At 36.0% G+C, this 21,722-nt stretch overlaps 2 protein-coding genes and 1 long non-coding RNA gene across 4 annotated transcripts; all 3 read right to left on the bottom strand.

Annotated features, from left to right (window-relative positions):
- Positions 1-240: 240 nt before the first annotated feature.
- LOC121417024 (glutaredoxin-like) lies at positions 241-7,035 on the bottom strand. The gene is made up of 4 exons (XM_041610577.1): positions 6,992-7,035; positions 5,412-5,523; positions 3,605-3,780; positions 241-601 (listed from the first exon to the last, which is right to left on the bottom strand). Exons 2-4 carry the CDS (start codon positions 5,473-5,475, stop codon positions 488-490), a joined length of 354 nt encoding a protein of 117 aa, XP_041466511.1. The 5' UTR covers positions 5,476-5,523; positions 6,992-7,035; the 3' UTR covers positions 241-487.
- A 2,323-nt stretch (positions 7,036-9,358) lies between these two features.
- Positions 9,359-16,853, bottom strand: LOC121417025. 2 transcript variants are annotated; one of them, XR_005970297.1, is made up of 3 exons: positions 16,461-16,853; positions 13,549-13,659; positions 9,359-13,222 (listed from the first exon to the last, which is right to left on the bottom strand). It is a non-coding gene; the product is annotated as an uncharacterized LOC121417025 (long non-coding RNA). The 2 variants fall into 2 exon arrangements; XR_005970296.1 differs by lacking the exon at positions 16,461-16,853 and adding an exon at positions 14,158-14,708.
- A 2,089-nt stretch (positions 16,854-18,942) lies between these two features.
- Positions 18,943-20,935, bottom strand: LOC121416842. Its single transcript, XM_041610360.1, has 3 exons — positions 20,522-20,935; positions 20,106-20,331; positions 18,943-19,109 (listed from the first exon to the last, which is right to left on the bottom strand). Exons 1-3 carry the CDS (start codon positions 20,933-20,935, stop codon positions 18,943-18,945), a joined length of 807 nt encoding a protein of 268 aa, XP_041466294.1.
- Positions 20,936-21,722: the final 787 nt, after the last annotated feature.

Below are 21,722 nucleotides of genomic sequence, written 5' to 3' on the forward strand. Positions count from 1 at the left end.
GATATTAACTTTGTCATCCAATGGTAGCTTCCCTGAAATCCTTGATTCTGAAAGGCTGTAAGCATTTTTACCATGGTATTACCATTGAATGGCAAAGTTACTACATATATAATAGCAGAGCTGCCAATATGAAAAGGAACATTTCAGTTAATAAAAGCTGAAAATTAGTATTTAGGTGAGGAAATCAGTATTTTAAAGAAATACCGTAGGACAACACATAAAACTGGAACTTGAGAAATCAATATTTTGCATGAAACCATGGTATTCTTCTCATTTTTCAGTAAGTCCTGAAAATCTGTTCTACTTGGCAGCTCTGAAATAGTAACTTCTATGCAACGGGGACCTGGAGTCCTGGACGACAATTTTGAGGGAGTTCCCCTGGAAAAAACAACATCTTTACCATCAATATGCATAAATACAATCATCAAAAGTTCTTATCTTCGTGTGTCGGTGCCGTACAATCATTTTGAGGGATGTCGTGGCAGGGCTATTCTATGGCATTACAATCTCGAAGCATTTCCTCCAGCCGACCAGAGTCTTGAAGTCTCTTCGTGTCGTCGTAGCCACCGACGCATTTTCCCTTGATGAATACTCGTGGAACCTACATGTACATGTACATACATGTACACAGTAAGAAGAAAAAATATCAGGTTCATGTTTCACAAAGACTTTAAAAAAGTGCACAATTTCAATACAACTAACCAATCAAATTGTATGTTTTCAGTAGCTTTTAACTATTATTGCAAATTGAAGTTTTATGAAACAGGCCCCTGATATTCATACCTGCCAACATTTATAAGCGCAGAATCTGGACAACTATTTAATGAAATGGCCAGGGACCAGGATAACAACCCGGCTAGGCTCAAGGGCAGAGCTCCTGGATATTCAACTTTAACCCCCTCCTCCCCTCGGAAAATCATTTGTGTATAAACTGTTTTACTGAAATTTAGCAAAACTCCATACATTACATGAAATGCCATTTAACTTCCATACATGTATTTTACATCCGAACATGTATCTGAATTTAATGAAAATTTTCATTGTTTTTCTTGCTTTATTCATTTCAATTTATCTAAATCTACATTTTGATCATAAACTCTCCCTTAAACACATCACTCATGGTGAAAATATCTTTCCTCAAACACTTATCAAAACTTTAAATATTCACAGTCCTATTCATAGATGTACTGGTATGTAAACAATATACCTACGCATATACGGTTACGATACTTGAAAAAATATATTGATCTTCAGTTATGCAGCAGTGGTACTTGATATTTTGTAACGTTACCGATAAGTGCAATGAAATAATGATCATTTTCGTACACATTTATTAAGTGATCTTTTGGCTACATGTAGGATGAGTCACGGGAGGGGGGGGGACACACTCAATTTATAATGCATAGTGGGTATGTGCCGCGGAGGGGACCCCCATTTTTACACTCAAATTTCCGTTCCGAGGCATAGCATTTTTTGTCTTATTGAGAAAAAGAACAAAGAAAGCAGCTCCAAAGCATAGCACTTTCTTCTTATCGAGAAAAAAGAAGAAAGAAATCTACTCCAAAGCTTCGCACATTTTCTGTTACGCCGTTCCGGCTGCATTGATCTGCTACAATGAACCTAATTTTGGTGAAAAGCGTCCGCAGAGCACTGTCCGACCATCGCCTATGTAATAGCGCACCCGGCGCCCATGCCGCTGGGATTGCTGCATGCACGTTCCATAGGGATGCATACGCACGATCACATGCAGGCGACCCGTTCCAAGGACCCCCATTTTACGAGCCCGTTCCGAGGACCCTCCTTTTTAAAATAAGCCCACTCCAAGGCCCCGTTTTTTGTCTCGCCCGCGGCACATACCTACTACTTTTTTGGTCGAGTACCCCCCCATCTTTTAGTGATTTGGTGAAGTAGAGACACATGATGTGTTAAAGGGGTACTTCAGACAGAAAATAATATCATTTTAACAGATTAAGTAAAATCAAACAATCAAAACTTTGGAAATTTGATCAAAATCAGACAAGGAATAACAAAGTTATGGTATTTGAAGATTTGCGTTATTCCGGTGATACAGTTCTTGGAATGTCTTCATGAATATCAATGAGCAAACTGATGATGTCATATTCTCACTTGTTCTTTCATATTTTATTACGTATACATGTATATGAAATTAGGTTTATTCAAATTTTTTCCTTCAAGAACCCAAAATATTGGAATTTAACTGATTAAGTGCATTAGATATTCATTGCTTCAACTTTTTTTATTATACAGGAGACATACATTCATTCACACATGTATGAAAAAATAAAACGATTATGATTTCATGTACATGGAATAACTAAATGTACATGTAAGACTAGCACATCTATGATGTGGTGCTGATCCGGCATCTTACAATTTTTAATTTCAGCCCAGTTGACACTGTAGTGAATTATTGGTAAAATAAACTGAGGAAACAGAATTGAAATTGATGAAGATATGACAGAGAAAAAGCAATTTTTGTGATTTATGAATAAATTTTGTATAAATTAGCATAATTTTCTAGTCAAAATTTCTAGATTCTGTGTAGAACCTTGGTGAATCTTATGTAGCTCTCAGATGGAAAAAAAAAATCAAAATCGGTCAACAAATATTAAATATTATAAGCATTTTTTGTGAGTTTTGAAAAATATGCATAAATTAAAAAAAAAATGCAGTTTCAAACTTCTGTGTAGAAGTTTTGTATCCCCACCTAGAGCTATCATACATGTATAAAGCAAACAAAATGAAATCGATCAACAAATGAAGGAGAAAAGCATAAGAAAAGTATTTTTTGTGAATTATAAAATTTCGCATAAATAATTTTCTAGTCAAAATCTGATATAAAAGTTTGGTGAACCTCATGAACTCTACCAGATGGAAGAAAAAAATCAACATCGGTCATCAAATGAAGAAGAAGCATTATGTGAATTTTGAAAAATATGCATGAATTAGCATATTCAATGAGTTTAAAAATTCTGTGTAAAAGTTTTGAATCCCCCACCTAGTGCTATCATATAAAGCAAACAGAATTGAAATTGGACTTGAAATGCCGAAGAAGCATTTTGAAATTGTGGACGGAAGACAGACGACAGATGCACGCCACCTCTGAATAAGGAAAGTGGGGATGTGACATCATCAGCCCATCTAATAAATATTCATGACGACGTGCATATAACTGTTTTCACAATATATTGCTAAACGTTGAAATTCAATAATCTGGCTATTTGTTATCAGATTTTGATTAAATTTTCAGCGCGGAGCATCCCTTTAACAGAACATATTGCACGTACTCTACACATAAAGCATGTCAAAGGGACCATTGAAATAATGAGGCTTTTTTTGTACATTTAATTAACTATCCCAAATTGTTTATTCATGTTGAAGATTTGAAAGGTAAAAGGTGATTAAAATAAATTCAGAATCAGTAAAAAATAATATCATTTATGCACCTCTCATTTTCCCAAGTATGGCTTGCATAATCTCATTTTATCATTCCCTTTTTTTAATTCAAACAGTGATTTCAAAAAGGAAACTTGAAATACAACAGAATATTAAGGTCGCCAATTTTTGATCAGCATGTTCTTACCGTAGAAGCACCAGTCATTTTCCCAAGGACAGCTTGCATTGCACTTGTATCAGAACGTTTGTCCAGCTCGACAACTTCATAATTAGCGTCATAGTCCTCGAAGATTTTCTTGACCTTGTGACAAAATGGACAGTGAGTCTTGGAGAAGACTACCACACATTTGTCATGTGTGATTCCTGTTTCATAAAAAAGTATAATACATAACAGAGCCTATATTGCTATATTGATAATATAGATATACAGAAAATAATAACTGTCTCATTCTTTAGTTCTGATGTAAACACCCCCCCCGGCCCCAACTTAACGTTTTTACTAATGAATGAAGCATTTTCAAACGTTTGCTTTTATTATCAGTTTTCGAGTACCCAATAATGTAGGGACAGTGATTTTCCGCGATCGCGGAAAACGGACGGAATTCACGGAATCGGCTGTTTGAAACGGAAAGTGGCTTTTCAAACGGAAAATCACGGAAAACATGTTTTTTTCTCAAAATGCACAAAAAAGCAACAGAAATTAATCCCAAATCCTCAACAAAATACGAATATCAACTGAAAAAACACGATCTCACTTTGCAACAACAATCATGACAATCAACACATCGTAACTACACTCGAGCCTCTCGATCGTATCCAAATTAGTTTACACTTACGTCCGCATAGAAGGCAGAATCGGGCCGTGTGTTGCTGCCCTCTACGTTCGGTCATAGTATAATGATCACGGGTGATTCATCAAATCCAAAATGGCGGATATTCGGAAGTCGTCGACTGCTCAAAACGATGTCCGAAAAGTCCCCAAATCAGCGATAAAATCCCATTTAACAATAAAATAATGCTAATAATATGAAAGGTGAGAATATATTCATGTTGATTATGTTTCCCTAAAAATTTTATGAGCTCGAATCTCTTCGATTAATATGGATTTTAAAGCGATGTTAGTACATTGGTAGATGCAAATTTTGAGCAGCGCTAGCATTTTGACATCGCTACTCGCTGCGTATTGGTTTTCTATGTAAACGGAATTGTCAATTTTTCTTGTACACAAAGTCTATGGGGAAACGGAATTTCCGTTTTCAGACATGCTGAAACGGAATTTGAGATTTTCTGAAACGGAAAAGGCAATTTTTAGAAACGGAAAATCACTGTCCCTAATAATGTAAAAAAAAAACCAAAACACCTTAAGATTTTTCAGTAAAATCTGTTTAAAATGTTTGCAACTGTTTCAGTTCATACTTCAGAACACACATATGTCTGGAAACCGTAATGTGTGGACAGTTAACATTCTTACAGGAAGATTTATTTTAACAGGAACCTGATCAACACCTAAACATCCACTTGTGTATTCACAAGTATGGACTATGGTATGCCTATACTGTAGCCTACATACCACACACTTTAAAAATCATTAAAATATCACTTTTGTGACCAAAATTACTAATTTCCATACAGTTGCAATCTATTTTTCATTAGTGACTTGGGAACAATTTTTGCATTCACCAGAGCGCTCAAATTTTTTTGGTGTACACCCTCTATTGGTGGAAAGTAATATGCCAAGAAAATTGTCATTTTTCAATCTCTACTTTTAATTAAGAAAAAATAATTTTTAAATTTACATAAGAGCCAAGCTATATGATGAATAGCTGTAATTGAAACTGACAGTGTAAGAAAATCAAGCATTTGTCCCATAGAAAAAGAGAAAATAATCCAAACATTGTCAACCTCATTTTGCCCTCACATAGAAATGTAACTAAAAACAAGGTTTTAACCTGTTCATTGAATGAGTGCTACTATTATTGTACTACTTTTCTTACCTCTTATGAAAGTAGCTTCTTTGCCGTCCATGTTGACCTCTTCAGATGAGAATAAACCACCCATGATGATGATGAGAATTTAAGGATTTGAATGATAGTTCACAACGGTTTCCTGTAACAATGAGGGCAGCAAATAATGAATAAAATATTTCACCTATTCAACAAAAGCGATAACAATTTAATTCTATATGATTGAGAAAGACTTCTTTTGAAAATGAAATCAAGAGCACCATCTGTTGAGATAAAGGTTGAAATAAAACATTGCAATATATAAATAGAAAATTGAAACATTGATGGAAATATTGATTTGAAAAAGAAAGTTTTAAACAAAAATATAATGCAGAAAAGGCTTACAAAAAAGAAAAACAATTTTAATCTTGGGCAGCCAACAGTTTCCTCTAATGTTAGCTCTTCTCACTTCTCTCACTCACTTCTGTGACATTGATTTGGTTTGCTTTGTTTTTTAAAACACACTTTGCCTTTCCTCTCCTTTCATCATCAATCACCATCATCAACATCACCATCATTATCATCATCCTCGTCATCATCACCATCATCATGATCAGGATGATGATCATCATCATTATCATCATCCTCATCATCACCACCATCATCATCACCATCACCATCATCACCCTCATCATCACCATCACCATCATCATCACCATCACCATCATCATCATCACCATCATCATCATCATAAGGAGGAAGTAGGTGATCCTGTAATGATTCAGATTGTTCCTTTATATTATGAGTCCGTATAGTTAACTAACGTTAAACATCTGACTATTATATATGCCTAATGCCAAATAGTAATAGCCATGGAAAATGGAGATTATGGCAGATATTAATGGTTTTTACAATTATTTGAAAAATGATACAGGTGCCATTCATGTTGCCACCAGAAAACAGAGTCATCCACAACAAATAAGGTATTCACTACCTCAAGTGATTTTCATGCAGGCTCCACTCCACTTAACTACCGCTACACTACGCTCCACCTATACCCATAACCTTGTTCATTGAATGAGTGCACCTACCCGAACATCAAGGTCCAAAACTCGCTCTGACACTCCGAGTGGCAAAGGTGGGAAAAATGCATATTTATTGTAAAAATCCTACACCAAAACTAGCTTAAAAAGAATAGTAAGATGCTTAATTTCTTACTTTTTCTTAATTTTCATCACGCATACGCGAGCGGCGAGGATCCGAGCTCAGACCCTGGTGCATGTGATGTTTTTAAATCAGCAGTGAATTATCTATACGTGTGAGGAACTCGATGTTGGCTCTAACTCACCAATTCTTAGGCTAACCGGAGGATGGATTTGGAGTGAACTGAAATCAGGATGAAAAGTAACGTCAGTCTGCAGACGACGGATCGCTCCCCCATGTCCCCGGGACTTCCCCGGGCAGAGCGGGGACAGTGACCCGTCTGGGCTCTGGCTTTTGCAGGGCAGGAGTCCCAGTTCCAGGACAATGGAAATATTTGCCACCCATTTATTTTATAACGCAGAACATAAACACACAATCTTCTGTTTTATACACAAACGACATACTTTTAGAATTAAGTAGTAACTCACCAAAGTAATAATGACACGTCCGTAGCGAGTGCGTCAAGATCCAATTGCCAAATGAATCCCAATCAGAACACAAGCAGCGTACAATTGCAACAATCTAGGCCTACGAAGTTTCGCAATTAACCTTGCTGCACATCGACAAGAGCTGGCGCTAATCCACTTTGATTTCGGTAGCTATTTTGTGTGACAGCAAAATTAGTTGGTATTCAAGATTCTTTCATTGGTCTCAGAATTTCAGAATGACAGGCTTTCGGTGTATGATTTGAAGGACTGTGTGAAATTAAGGGGTTTTTTTATCATTAGTGGGAGATTAGAACCAATAAAAGTTTTATTGGTAACTCATAAATAAAAAATTAGTTTATTACCAGCTAGTATAGGGTAACACGAACATAATAAGGAGCAATACTCATTTCAACTCATTTGAACACGGATTAGATTCTTTTTGGTCAAGCAAACATTTTGAAATTGTCTGACATCCATCCGCGCCCGCACACCTTACGACTGTTCGCGATCCGATTTTGGAACAAAGCGCATTTTGCTCATTTTCTAAAAATGTGAATGGAACATATAATTTCATGGGTGTCGATCACGGGGGGGGGGGGGATATGGGGATATATCCCCCCAATATTTCAAGTGGGGGGATGGCCTGTATTATCACCCCCCCCCCCCCCAATAATATAGGGTAGAAAAATTAAAATAATGATGATGAAAAAATGAAAAGTTTGATCATGATGATTATAGTATGCCATCAATCAGTTTGTTTCCCTCGCAATTTGTGTATATTGTTATTAAATAAAAATATTCTTTTTCAGGACTATTAAACAGATGGGTGGAGGTTCAAGATGAAAAAGAATGAAATGTTTATGTATCTGATATTTTTAACACATGACATAAAAGGACCCATAAAAGGACCCCAACGAAAATCAACTTTTGTTGATAGGGTGTTCCATCCCACCAGTGGTGAATAAATTAATTTAGATAAATCATTAACTCAAAAGGGTGGAAAATAAAAGGGAGTAAAAGGGTGGCAAGATAAATAAAGGAATGACGGTAAGCCCGATGGCGCACGAGAAGCCACGCAGGTTGCAATTTGTGCTAGTCTTATTTGGTCCGAATCTGCATTTCATCATGCATTAAGAAGAATAAAGATATTGCCAGTCAGGTTAGATTTACGAGAGAAGTTGTTTACACAGAGGCGTCGATCCTGGGTGGGGGGGGGGGGCGATCGCCCTACCAATGAAAATATTGGGGGGCAAACATCGTTTTGTTGTTTTCAACTTCTACATTACGACTTTCATCATTTTTCAACTTCTACATTACGACTTTCATCATTTTTCAACTTCTACATTACGACTTTCATCATTTTTCAACTTCTACATTACGACTTTCACATCCTCTTTCATCTTCTACATTACGACTTTCACATCATCATTCTCTTTCAACTTCTACATTACGACTTTCATCATTTTTCAACTTCTACATTACGACTTTCATCATTCTCTTTCAACTTCTACATTACGACTTTCATCATTTTTCAACTTCTACATTACGACTTTCATCATTTTTCAACTTCTACATTACGACTTTCACATCCTCTTTCATCTTCTACATTACGACTTTCATCCTCTTTCATCTTCTACATTACGACTTTCACATCATCATCCTCTTTCATCTTCTACATTACGACTTTCACGACTTTCACAACTTCTACATTACGACTTTCATCCTCTTTCATCTTTACGTCTTTCATGACATATTTTTACTCTTTTCCAAACAATGTAATATTGATACAGACTAATACTGTAAGAAACAACACATACAATATTATTATTTTGTTTTTCATGATTTGTTATTAAAAAGAATGATCAGTCATATATACATCACAATCTTAAATAACATTAGGATTCATATCACAGCATTCATATGTACATCAGAATCTTAAATAACATTAGGATTCATAACACAGCATTCATATATACATCACATTATTACATATGGTTATTTACTACATTACACGATTCTTGATTATTATGTGAAATACTGGAAAAATTTATTTTCTCGGTATTTTTGTAGTTAAGCGTGATACCTCTGACTTTACAGGCATAGGCGGCGGAAGCGGGGGGGACAGGGGGGACGTGTCCCCCCTAAATTTGAGGAGGGGGGGACGGTCCCCCCCCTAAATTTGTTGTTGATGACCTTTTTTTTTTTTTTTTTTTTTTTTTTGTTGCTTGTCAATTTATTTTCGTACGTCCCCCTTAAAATTTTGGGGTTGAAAACCTTTTTTTTTTTTTTTTTTTTTTTTTTTTGCTTGTCAAAATTTGTTGGGTTGTCCCCTCCTAAAATTTGTGGCTTCCGCCGCCAATGTTTACAGGTACCTGGAACCTCTTTATTCTGTTTGGTGGACCTCAAGAGAGCAAATTATGAACTAAAATCCATATGGAATGGTATCAAAATCATCCAATAGAACACGTTTGTCGTAAACAAAACGATGTGTCTTTACTTCATTACATGTTACAATAGAACCTAATTTCTCCCGAGCAATTTTATGATGGTTATTTACTACATTACAAGATTCTTGATTATCAATCATATGTGAAATACTGGAAAAATTTATTTTCTCAGTATTTTTGTAGTTAAGCGTTATACCTCTGACTTTACAGGTACCTGGAACCTCTTTATTCTGTTTGGTGGACCATACTTTGTAACTGTATTGTTTAGGTCCACCACTGACAAACCTTGTGATATAACTACCAGAACCAAAGTCTTTTTCGAGTTCGTCGGTCATATCACCGAGGTAATTTCCAGTCGGTACACTAGGAACGGTACCATCGTCGAGGTAAATGATGGAATCAGTATCGTAATATAAAACATTACGTTGTAAGTTTTCTAAATACGAATAAAGTTTTAAACGAGCATAACATGTCGTAAACGCTGCAATCACAACATTAGTATTTGGTAGAATATCTATAAATGGTTCATCAGAATCGTATTGAATACGAACCAGCTGATCTGACACAAAGTGGATGTCTTTGATGATTATAGACTGATCGGTCATTCTTTGAAAGAAGACGGAAGAGTCTGCAATGTATTCAGTTTGGGGTAAATTACTTCTTTGCCCAAATTTACCGTAAAAGGAATTGAGGCAATATTTCGAAACAGTCCTTAATCCTTTATTAACCCTGATGTTACTTGGATTGAGGAGTACACCTTCATGTTTATGATACGATTCAATGTATGTCCTACGTGCTTCTTTTATTTCAGGAGATTCCAGAGATTGATCCTCGTTTGGTATACAATTTGAAGGCCATCCACTCGCCTCCTGTTTTAATTTTAGAAACGTATTCACATATTCTGTGAATAAACCACCTTCGTTTTGTTCTACATCATATTGGGAGGATTCATTGTAATGCCACACTTCAAATATTGTGACAATACGATAACCCAAGGAAAGCGCTTTTTTTAGTTCTTCCGTTACCCATGTAGCCGTCAGGTAACGTTCTTCTTCTGAATGTGAACAATGTCTTAATTTGTTCACACTACAGCTACGACACAAAGGAAATAGCAATTTATTGTTTGCACGAAACAGGATTGTAAAGACCTCTAGGAGGGGATACGGTACAATGAATTAAACCAAAATAATTCTCAGGTGATTCGAAGTTTTCCATAATGATTCGTGGATGGCCAATGGGAAATTCTTTATATTTACATACCCAAGGGTACAAACTACATACATCAACATATCTTATTTTATCATTCTCTTCTACTTCCCTGACTAGTTGGGTAGCATTTGTTCGACCACCATAGTAGGCATCCCTAGGATTCAGAGGTTCGACGTGTTTTATTTTGTTAATGAACATTCGTAATTCATCATTTTCATTCATTTCTTTCATGAAGTCACATTCCCATTGAGAAACGACATTATAATGACCAGTTCTGAAAAAGTATCCCCTTTGTAAAGTACTTTCGTAAACCTCTTGAACAGTGTTGGTACTTCCAGGAACGAGGGTATTTCGACGAACGTAACATCGAGGACAACCATGCCATAAACACCCATTGAATTCATAAATGGTATTTGTACGTTCATCGTAACCATCTACCATATAAGGTCCTATCCTTTTTTTCACCACCATTCCTAGCATGTTTTAAATCTACATTCTCTGTATGCATCATCCACATTAACCATTTCATAGCTATTTCTGAGTGTTTGTCATTGGATCGATATCCACCATTTGGAATTAAACCTATTGTATCTTGCTTAAGAAATAACCTACGGAAGATCACTGAACATGTCGAAGCGATAGTTATCTGATGAAAGGGATCAATGTTGGTAATATCTATAAAAATATTCCTGAGTGTCATACAACCATTCATGAGTATGTCAACATCACTTCGACAATATTCAGTAATTTCCTTTTGAAAATCAAATGTTTTGTCCTTTTGAGTGTCGTACCACTTTTGAAATTTAGTCCGTTTGGACGGTGTCATACCAGCTGGATCGTAATACTTTGAATCTGGCAAAGGTCCAATATAATTCTGATTTTCTTTACGATTGAAAAGATGAGGAAAAAATCCCTTCTTGAGTTCAGAAAACCCGAAGGTACTCGGAAAGTTACTTAGAGGCATTAGGATAAAGTTCAAAGAATCAATCACATGTACATTATTAACCTTCAATGAAAGTATCTTTTTACCATTCAGAATAACTTTGTTCTTAATAGCTTTAGATTCAACATAATTTAAAAGGAAGTGTGCATCGTAACCCGAAGCATTGTGGGCTATTGCAGTAATTTTGCAATCACTATGTTCTGTAAACAACCATCCCGCAAAAGTATCTAAAGTGTTATCACCTCTAAAAATAGTTTCTCTTTCTCCACAGTTGTCACAACTTGATTTACTATCCCAACAAAATTTACAAACTTTGTAAGCAATGCAAAGATTCGGAATATGTGAATACACAGTACCATTTTTATTTTCACCCTTTTTTCATCCTGACGACATTCAAAATCGTAAAAGATAAACATGTCATGTTTCTTGTCATTATCGTTAGTTATCTCATCTTGAGAATCCCTCTTTTTAGGTCGACCTACTTTTCTACCTTTCGTCTTTACATCTCTTTCTTCACTTTTTCATTCAAGGATAACATGTAACATTTATGATTCTTTGTATCAGTTATCTTACATCTAGCACAATAAATCATACCACATACACGTTTCTTACTTTTACTGGTATCTATCAATGTATGACATTTCTTACATTTATATACTCTTTCACAGGTTGACAACGGGTTTTTTTCCCTTGAGGTTTAAGATGATTGCGAAAACAATCCTTATTCTTAAAGTATCGTCTACACTTTTTGCAGAATCTCCATTTACCAGATGACTCGATTTTACACTTGGCTCCTTTTAATCTACAACAGACACAATCACCTTTACATCGATGTCTTAATGTCCATTCATAAGACTTATTACAAGTAAAACAATATGCATTACTTCGCATGAATGAATGTAATTTAGTAATAACATCGTAATGGTTATTGTGGTACACTAAGGCGATGGTGTGCTTCTTTGGAGGTCCTTTAAATATGGGTTCTCTTAACTCCATATTATTTGAATATACCAATATTTGAAAGTTCTTTTTCACTAAACAGTTTTGGAATTTTTGTAGATCCTCGAGTTCTACTTGTTTCGTATGATCATGCCCTACTTTTTTACATAAACGTTTAGCCTTCACCTCCAGTAAACCTTTATTTTTGTCTCCGTAAAGTTTCAAAACGAGACTTATGTTTTGTATTTTTATCTTTATGTTCACGTGCCATTGCAATTACCAATGCACGTGCACAACACATATTGTCCTTGTTTTTAATCTCAATAAATCGGTGTTTTTTTAAAACCATTTTCTTATGTGGGAGAGATGTTTCTGATCGCACACCACCCCTTGGCATCTTTACCCGTAATATTCGTATCACAATACCGTTCGAGTAAGAGGTATTCCTATGTCCCGCTCAAGACCAGATGAGGAAATGGTAATTCCTACCCTATCTTGATCCTCACAATGTTCCGTCAAACGATCCAGGATCCGTTGGAGAAGTACACTGACCACTCTATCTGCTGGGTGCTCTTGAAGAAGAGGTTCCAAACTTTTAATATCTACTTTATATTCCGAAGCCTCTGTTGCAAATTTCTTGATCACTCTCTTATTTACAGCATCACGAATCGTAAAATAGTCCACGATGAGCTCCTGAAATATGTGGAATATAAATTGTACAATATAGAATGATAAAAACTGTACTACACAATCGTTTTTTACAAAGCTACGTTTTGTTTTTCAACGATCATAAATAAATCAAGTGGATTATATTAAATGAGTAGTTAGTAACTAGATTTAAGAATGTAACCCTAGTATTTCAACAAGAATTTTATTGTCAGAAACAACATAGATGTACATAAATTTAAGTTTGTTAACATATTGATGTTTTATTCAGAGAAACATCGCACGAAAGAACAAAGTTATTTTCAGAAATAAAAGACAAGTTCTTACATAACACAAACAAAAGTGAAACCTACCTCCAAAGAGATCGGCTATTCATCTTGATATTGATTGAGTGTGTGTTCAACCGTTGAAGACGAAGGGTGTAATGCTCCACCTCGTTCCATATCGTTACTCTTTGAATGATCCTAAAACAATATGAATAAGAATTTACAATCATTAAATACTACACAAGTATAATAAAAACCATCTATGTATATATATAATGATGTTACATTTATCTACTTCACTGAACACTACAGAATATACCGATGTGAAGTTATTATTAAGATGCCATTGGAATTTAGTATTGATCTAAATAGAGCGTCGTTGACGACGTGTATCCAAGGATCAGACTATAATTTAAACACAGTTTGGGAACCCTTGATGTATGAATGTCTTTTCTGTAAACCTATGTTTGTATTATCTGTAGCAAGAGGATTAGCATTGTCCATTTCCCCTGCTGTGTCTTTGTAAAAAATGGAGGATGTTAACTGTGTCTGCTTTGCCTCTGGACCATACTGAAGAAGGGTTTCGATCATAGCACGGTATGGGTAAGTTGGGGTGGATGGTGTAATGATACGATCATTGAGACTAACATCCACTTGTGAGAATAGGGAATGAAGAAATAGATTCACAGGTCCCACCTCATCTGTTTCAGAAAGATTTGAACCGTCTGACTTTGTCACCTTAACCTTCGTGTAGATCTGACTTTGAGAAAAATCCAGGTATTCCCCTCCTGATCCCGAAATGTGGAATTCAATCGGTCCATTGTCGAAAAAATTGTGCTATAGGATGATATTCAATCCACTGTCCTTGTTCAATACTTGTTTGTGTGGGAGGTATGGTGAAAAGGTCCAATTCAGACTTCACACATTCACAAGAATCGTTATGTACAAATGCCATGTTTTAGTGAGGTGACTTATTCGTCGAAAATATCTGGAGCTCTAGATCTTAACACTGTCCTGGTTCTAGCACGACTGGTAGTTATCCTTGGACGTTGTTTCCTTTTATGTTGTTTTATAGTAATTCTTCGATTTTTTGTATTCCGTTTGTTTGTTTGTCTCCTTTTCGTTTTTCTATTTGATTTCCCAGTTAAACGTTTTTGAATGGCATCAGCCGCAAAGTCTACCCCAGCTCCAAGAGCACTTTGAACCACTTGTTCACTGCTACCACCCTGCCTGTGGGGAATCTACAGGTAGGACTATGGTATGCCAATGTTGTACAGAGCACACACTTTAAAAAATCATTAAAATATCACTTTTGTGACCAAAATTACTAATTTCCATACAGTTGCAATTTATTTTTCATTAGTAACTTGGGAATAATTTTTGTATTCACCAGAGCACTCAAAAACTTGAATTTTGGGCATATTTTTTGTACGCCCTCTATTGGTGGAAAGTAATATGGCAAGAAAATTTTCATTTTTTGATCTCTATTTTTAATTAAGAAAAAAATAATTTAAAGAATCAAATTCAAATAAGAGCCAAGTTGTATGAATAATAGGTGTAATGGAAACTGTCGGTGTAAAAAAATCAAGCATTTGCCCCAAAGAAAAAGAGAAAATAAGCCAAACTTTGCCACCCTTATTTTGCCACACATGGAGATATAAGTGAGAACAAGGTTATATCATAACCTTGTTCATTGAATGAGTGCTTTGAACCGCTTCTTTAGCACCGTGTTTCATGGCTCTCTTGACAAGTGTTTGACCTCCACGTTTGATTAGGGGTTTGAATATAGGTAGTGCAGCACGAAGACCTCTGGCTAATAAACCACCTATTCCATATCCTTGTTGTATTATACCTCCTGAAAATACTGGTGTACCATGTCCAACTTGGTGTAGATAATAATCGTTGTAAGATTTTGGTGACACAAATCGTGTTTGTACCATGTTGAATCTACTTCACTTTTTATTGATCAAGAATGGAAGGAGCTACTTTCTTAAAGTGTAGTTTCACCACCACTAACCCACGTTGAAATGGTATTTTCTCTCCAATGGCATCTCTTATATTGATTTCAATGGTATCGATTAATTTTTTGTTGACTGGTATATAGTGTGGTTGTTCGTATATTACGCTAACATCACGTCCATGTTTTTCTTTAACTGTGACAGTACGAAGTAAAGGAGCTCTAACATTTCCAACGATTTGATATTCCACTATATCAGAGTATACGAAAAGAGCATGCGTTCTTGACATATGGGCAATTCCACAGGTTGGTCCAAATCATGTAACGTGAGTAACCGACACATTCCAAAGATTTGCCAGGAGCATAATAATTTCCCAAGTTTTGTTTTTACACAAAGGATAGTCAGACTGTGTACTTTGTTGTGATAACTAAAGGAGATGTTTAGTTCCTATCAATAATAATGGAGTTACAGCTCCAAGTATTAGTCAAGGTGTCTCCAAATGTAACGTGAGTAACCGTGGAATAGCCCATATCAACAGGATACGAAGCTCCAGAGGTCCCTGTCAGTACTTCCCCATCTTTGAACCCTAACATACTTGCCATTCTTCCAGTAAATTTCACTGCGAAGTAGGGATCGATAATGTGTGCTGAAATTTTATGAGATGTTTCGTCGAAGTCTAATTTCAATTTATTTCCCATTCTACCCGATAACAATCTTTCTAGAAAATCGTTAATGTTGGAATAATAACCATCCGTCATTTGATGTTGTGTCCATGTTTCTCCGCTATCGAAGGAGTACCACATTTGGGAATTATTATCTTCCGCTCTGTATGTCAACCAATTTCTAGGGTAAAATATTTCAGATATTCCACAGAGCCAATCCCCATCGAGAATGATCGTTTGTGGAAGTTGTACTTTGTATGATGTCAGTGTGTTATCTGGATAGTCAAGCATTGAACTATTACTCGGTAGAGTAACGTAAAACGATTTTAAAGATGTAACAGCCATGATCAAACAATCGTTTGTATATTCTGAACGTAACTATTAAATTTATCGGGGTATCCTTGCCACTTGACCAGGTATTCCGTCACTTTTCCTCGTTTTCTCTTCCCTAGTACACGTTCAATTTTGTAGATGTCATCTCGAGGTGTTATCACCTTCTGAAGTTCTTCGTTGTAGAAGGTTCCTTTTATTTCCTCGCCTTCATAATCTATAACCTTGTACACGATTGGTTTCCGTTTGATTACACGATCAATAGTAAATATCTCCTCAGTCCATTTAGGCAAATAACCCTTTCTGAATGGACGTGTTGTCATTGCTAGTCTCACTTTATCGCCAACTTTGAAACGTTGATCGTATGGAATTTCGTTTGACTTTTCTTTATACAGTGTATTCCATACTTCCTTCTCATTAGTTGTATTTACTTGAATCGGTGATCTGTCCCGGGGGGGGGGGGCACTTCCATTCACGAGTGGATACCATGCGCGACCATGGGGTCTCGAAAAGCACCCTAAACACGTAATTTCCATATTCTGAAAATGCACCCTTAACAAGTATTGGCGTGTGAAACCCTACCCTTAACAAGTATTGGACACAAAACGATACTCTTGGCAAATATTCCCTGAAATGAACCCCTAAACAAGTACAGGAATGTTTTATTGTTACGGGTCTTTCGGTCGTCGGCTTAACCTTATTTGGTTTAGTATACGACCCCACCTTCTACACCTCGCGCAAATCGGACTCTAAACACGAAGTTTTGGGGCAAAAAGGACATCCTTTTTAAAACATTTTAATTTTGTTTTATCATCCCCGCAAATTCGACCCTAAACACGTAATTTTCCTAGCGAAATAGATACCCTTTTTTCATTATTTTCGTGTTTTTGACACCCTTATCACGTTACGTACGTAACGTGCCCTATCGTGAAAAAGACATCCTTTTTACGTGTTTTTTGGTCGCGCATGGTATCCACTCGTCAATGTAAGTGGCCCCCCGGGTGGTCTGTTGATACTTGAATGATGTTTATGGTTGTATGCTGTCACCATACCATCGAGAACATCTATGCATTTCCTCGTGTTTTTACTTGTGAAATATTTCCACATACGTTCCTTTAAAGATCTGTTGAATCTTTCGACGATTTGTGCTTTAGGTTCGTTGTCCGTGGTGAAAAATAGATATCATTGTCCTTTAGGAGTTCTTGGAAGTATTTGTTGGTAAATTCTGTTCCTTTATCTGACTGTAATTTACTGGGTGATCGTCCATCTCTCAATATTTGTTGGAAGGCATCCACCAAAGTTCGACCTTGTTTGTTTTTAAGAGGGACAACCCATGCATATTTAGAAAAGACGTCAATACATGTCAAAAGATACTTGTAACCATTGTTTTCACGTGCAAATGCTTGTAAATCGACCAGATCTACCTGCCATTGATGATCGATACCATATGTAATAACACGATTACGTTTAAACCGTTTTTTTTTAAAGGTTTATGTAATGTGTACGTCGGTTGTTCTCTTAACCATGTTTTCACTCTGTTCTTCGTTACTTTCCCTTGATTGAGGGATTTTACGGCTTGGAAAACAACATCGATTCCACCGAATCCTGCTGGATGATTTGGATCGTAGTACACCTCTTTTAACAGTTTCTCCATCTGTGTTATCTCTCGAATTAATATTCACGTTGGCTTTACAACATGCAAATACACATCTGATTCGTTTCAATTCCAAACCAAAGGATGGTGGTCCACAACCCATGTTGTATGTCACAATGTTTTAACGTGAAATGATTAATTATGGTCAATTACCTCTGTATTAATAAGATTCCCATGCGTTGTTTTTCTGCTTTCTAGACATACGTTGTTTTCGTCTGGGAATGTGTGTGGTTTTGGCATACATATTTTTGTCCTCGGTCTTTTCATCAAACAATGGAACATCGTCTCTGGATTCTTTGTTGAACAATCGATTCTGTCTGCGACTTTCTATATATCTCCATCGATCGGGATTCCCTATAAGTTCTTGCGGTGGATGTATCTGAGCGAGAGCATTTACAAACTCTTGCCATCCTTTTGGATTAAAGTTTTTTCTTAATCTTAAAGTATCGTTCACCAAATCAATTATATGAGATCCTTCCACAGTTTTTTCATGTGATACAAGTTCACCTTTTTGGTTGAAGTGTAAAATATTATTTGGTGCTTGTTCGATGAATGACATCAATTGTTCGGCCTTTTTCTTTAATGTTTTGGGAACACTATCTATCACTCTTGAATTCCATAACTTCATACTTGGTGTATTTTCTTCTAGCGTCGATTCTGTCTCCACTTTCACAGACATATCAATGCTTGTTGATATAGTTTTACTCTCTCATCTTTAGGTATATCACGACGTCGAAGTATTGTTTGCATCTCCTCATCCAGGCCATTCAAACCTTGATAGGTAGGAGCTTGTGCATGATAGTGATTTGTCTGAACTTGATGGGCTAATTCCTGGGGAATAAGTACCATTTTTCGAGTATGTTCCATCGTTGAGTATCTATGATATTTTCCTCTGTTTTCTCTGTTTCCTCTTTGCAATTCCTCTCCTTATTCCACCGATGATAAGATCGCCAAGAATTCCAAGTACAGGTGCAGCTAAGGCAGCGATAAATCCACCATTCTGTTGAATCAGTTTCTTTTTACGTGGGAGTGTCACCTTCTTATCTGTTAGAAACCTTAATGATTTCTTATGTCCTTTGAGTTTAGATTTATGATGTGATGATAATGGTACGTTCCCTTTCAGTACATTGAGAGCACATTCACAGATACATTTAACTAAGTCTGAGTTTGCCCCTTTTAGTATTCCTTGTCTCTGAGCGATGTTTCCACGAGCCAATACGTGTAAATATGGTACGTTCTTCCTTAACCTCTGAGACATGACGAATGAGCTTTAATGTCGTACTCTGTTGGTATTTATACATGAAATGAAGTCCTTAAGGATGTGTCAATGATTTTATAGTATTTATCCTTCTGTCGATTATTTCATAACATAAACATAATGTCCTTCTCCTGGAAATATCTCTGTTCGTAGACGTTCATCTGTATCTGGTTTAAGATCAATAAGAAGATATCCGTAAGGTTTTGAAGTTGCATCGTGATAAGCCTCTTGAAGATATTTTACTTTATGTGGATATATCTGTTTTCCAAGATGAACTATCTGTGAACGGTGCCAGGTAAAATGGCAGAGGTAAAAATGGCAGAGGTAATAATGGCAGAGGTAATAATGGCAGAGGTAAAAATGGCAAAGGTAAAAATGGCAGAGGTAAAAATGGCAGAGGTAAAAATGGCAGAGGTAATAATGGCAGAGGTAAAAATGGCAAAGGTAAAAATGGCAGAGGTAAAAATGGCAGAGGTAAAATGGCAGAGGTAAAAATGGCAGAGGTAATAATGGCAGAGGTAATAATGGCAGAGGTAAAGATGATAAAGATAGGCTACATCATAATAATATCATCCATGACCGGACTTTTGTCGACGAAATGGGCTATAAAAACTGATGAAATATTATGTTGTTTTTTGTCATTAAAGATCTATACTCTGTCATTTATATGACTAAACTCAAGCATTTTCTTGCCAAAATGATTTCAATTAGTGACTGTATGATGAAAGGATCTTAAGCTCGTAAGCAGAACAACGCTTTACATACAAACCCAACATTATTACCTCTGCCATTTTTAAGCCCACCTCCGATATTTCGATAATACCAGACATCATCGGGGAATTCAAACATCTCTTCTGACTTGTTTTGTACTTCCTTCTCGTTGTTCTGAATGTTATCTTTCTTGGTTTTGGTTGTTGAATCATCGAGTGAGATGTTATCCAACTTCATTTCATGATCTTTCTTCTGTATTTTCCTCGGAGGTTCTTCTTCCGATGTATCATGTATAGTCTACATTAAGATAAAAATATGAAAATATTTCTTAATGATAACGTGATAAATAATGAGATAAAAGAATTTTAATTAGATCCTTTCGTATAACATTTCATAAGAATTAACTTTGTTCTGTTGAATTTAATTAAATAGATAACTTATTTCTGTTTATTATTCTTTTTCATTTATTTAATAGATGAGTACTCACCCCAAATGGTCCTCTGAACTTTTCTTCTTCATCAATCTGCAACGTTTCCTGGGTATCTCCTCCCTTCTTGACATCCTTCGATGTGTCCTGTCTATCTTCACCTCTCTTGATGTCCTTCGTGAATGTTGCTGCTTCAGGTGTTCTGGGTCTCTTCAATCCTTTAGGAAAGTTGGGGATGATTGGAACCTGGTACTTCCTTGCTAATCTACCACAACCAGCTTCATCATAACCTCTAGGAACTGGAAATTTTACACCACTGGTCGGACTTTCCCAATGCGTCTTATTCGTCCGATGATTGTGGAAATAGATACTGTTTTCCCGATCCGAGAAATCTACATCCCAACCGTCTTTCCTCTCAAAAGGTGACAGAGTAGAACGTGCCAAAGCCATAGCATTTTTGATAGCAATTTCCATTCCTCCGTTAAGATTGCAAAGTATTTTCGTACGAACTCAACTCAGTGTACGTGATCGTAACTAATGAAGGTTAAAGATGGTCTTTATCCCTTATATACACTTCTTTTACACGTAGATATTGAACTGATTGGTTGATAAAAATAACTATGTTGTAAGAGTTAATACTTAACTGTTGACATCATATGTAAAAAGAGATAGATATTGATTTGTCACGACATGTCAGTACAAGTCTATTGTTCCTTACGAAGACAAAAGGGATGACGTCACAGACATGTCAGTACAAGTCTATTGTTCCTTACGATTCCAGTATTTCACATATGATTGATAATCAAGAATCTTGTATTAGCAGGTATTGCATTCCAAGTAATTACTCCAGAATATTTTACAGATTTACGTGAAGTTTGATATTTCAACAGAGGAATATACATGTTATTAGCATGTCTTGTATTAAGTGTATGGACATCCTTTGTCATTTTAAACATATCATAAAAAATATGGGGAAGCAAGTTTTTATTATACATGTACATAAATGATCCAACTTGCAGTTCATGTATTTGAAATATAGTTAGCATATAAATTAATAGTTAGCATATTAATTGAATTGAAATAAAAAAAAAGAATTGAAATATTAAATTTTCTAAAAAGAGGTCCAGATGGAGTTCTCGGATGAGAGTTTGTAATTGCATGTAGTGCTCTTTTTTGTAGAACATACAATTTATTTAGAAGAATTTTAGCACAATGCCCCCAAGTTACAATACAGTAAGACAGATGGGGAAGGATAATAGCA

This window comes from Lytechinus variegatus, chromosome 6 (assembly GCF_018143015.1).
Source record: "Lytechinus variegatus isolate NC3 chromosome 6, Lvar_3.0, whole genome shotgun sequence".
In the NCBI taxonomy this organism is placed as follows: domain Eukaryota; kingdom Metazoa; phylum Echinodermata; class Echinoidea; order Temnopleuroida; family Toxopneustidae; genus Lytechinus; species Lytechinus variegatus.

Bases quoted from the DNA above. Each gene is read 5' to 3' on its own strand.
- LOC121417024 (XM_041610577.1), bottom strand. From the start codon at position 5,475: ATGGGTGGTTTATTCTCATCTGAAGAGGTCAACATGGACGGCAAAGAA. The intron at 3,781-5,411 runs GTAAGAAAAGTA...TTTATGAAACAG, and splicing joins AGAAGCTACTTTCATAAGAG to GAATCACACATGACAAATGT. The intron at 602-3,604 runs GTAAGAACATGC...ATGTACATGTAG, and splicing joins AAATGACTGGTGCTTCTACG to GTTCCACGAGTATTCATCAA.
- LOC121416842 (XM_041610360.1), bottom strand. From the start codon at position 20,935: ATGGAAATTGCTATCAAAAATGCTATGGCTTTGGCACGTTCTACTCTG. The intron at 20,332-20,521 runs GTGAGTACTCAT...ATCTTAATGTAG, and splicing joins AGTTCAGAGGACCATTTGGG to ACTATACATGATACATCGGA. The intron at 19,110-20,105 runs GTAATAATGTTG...GGTTTCTAACAG, and splicing joins TGGGCTTAAAAATGGCAGAG to ATAAGAAGGTGACACTCCCA.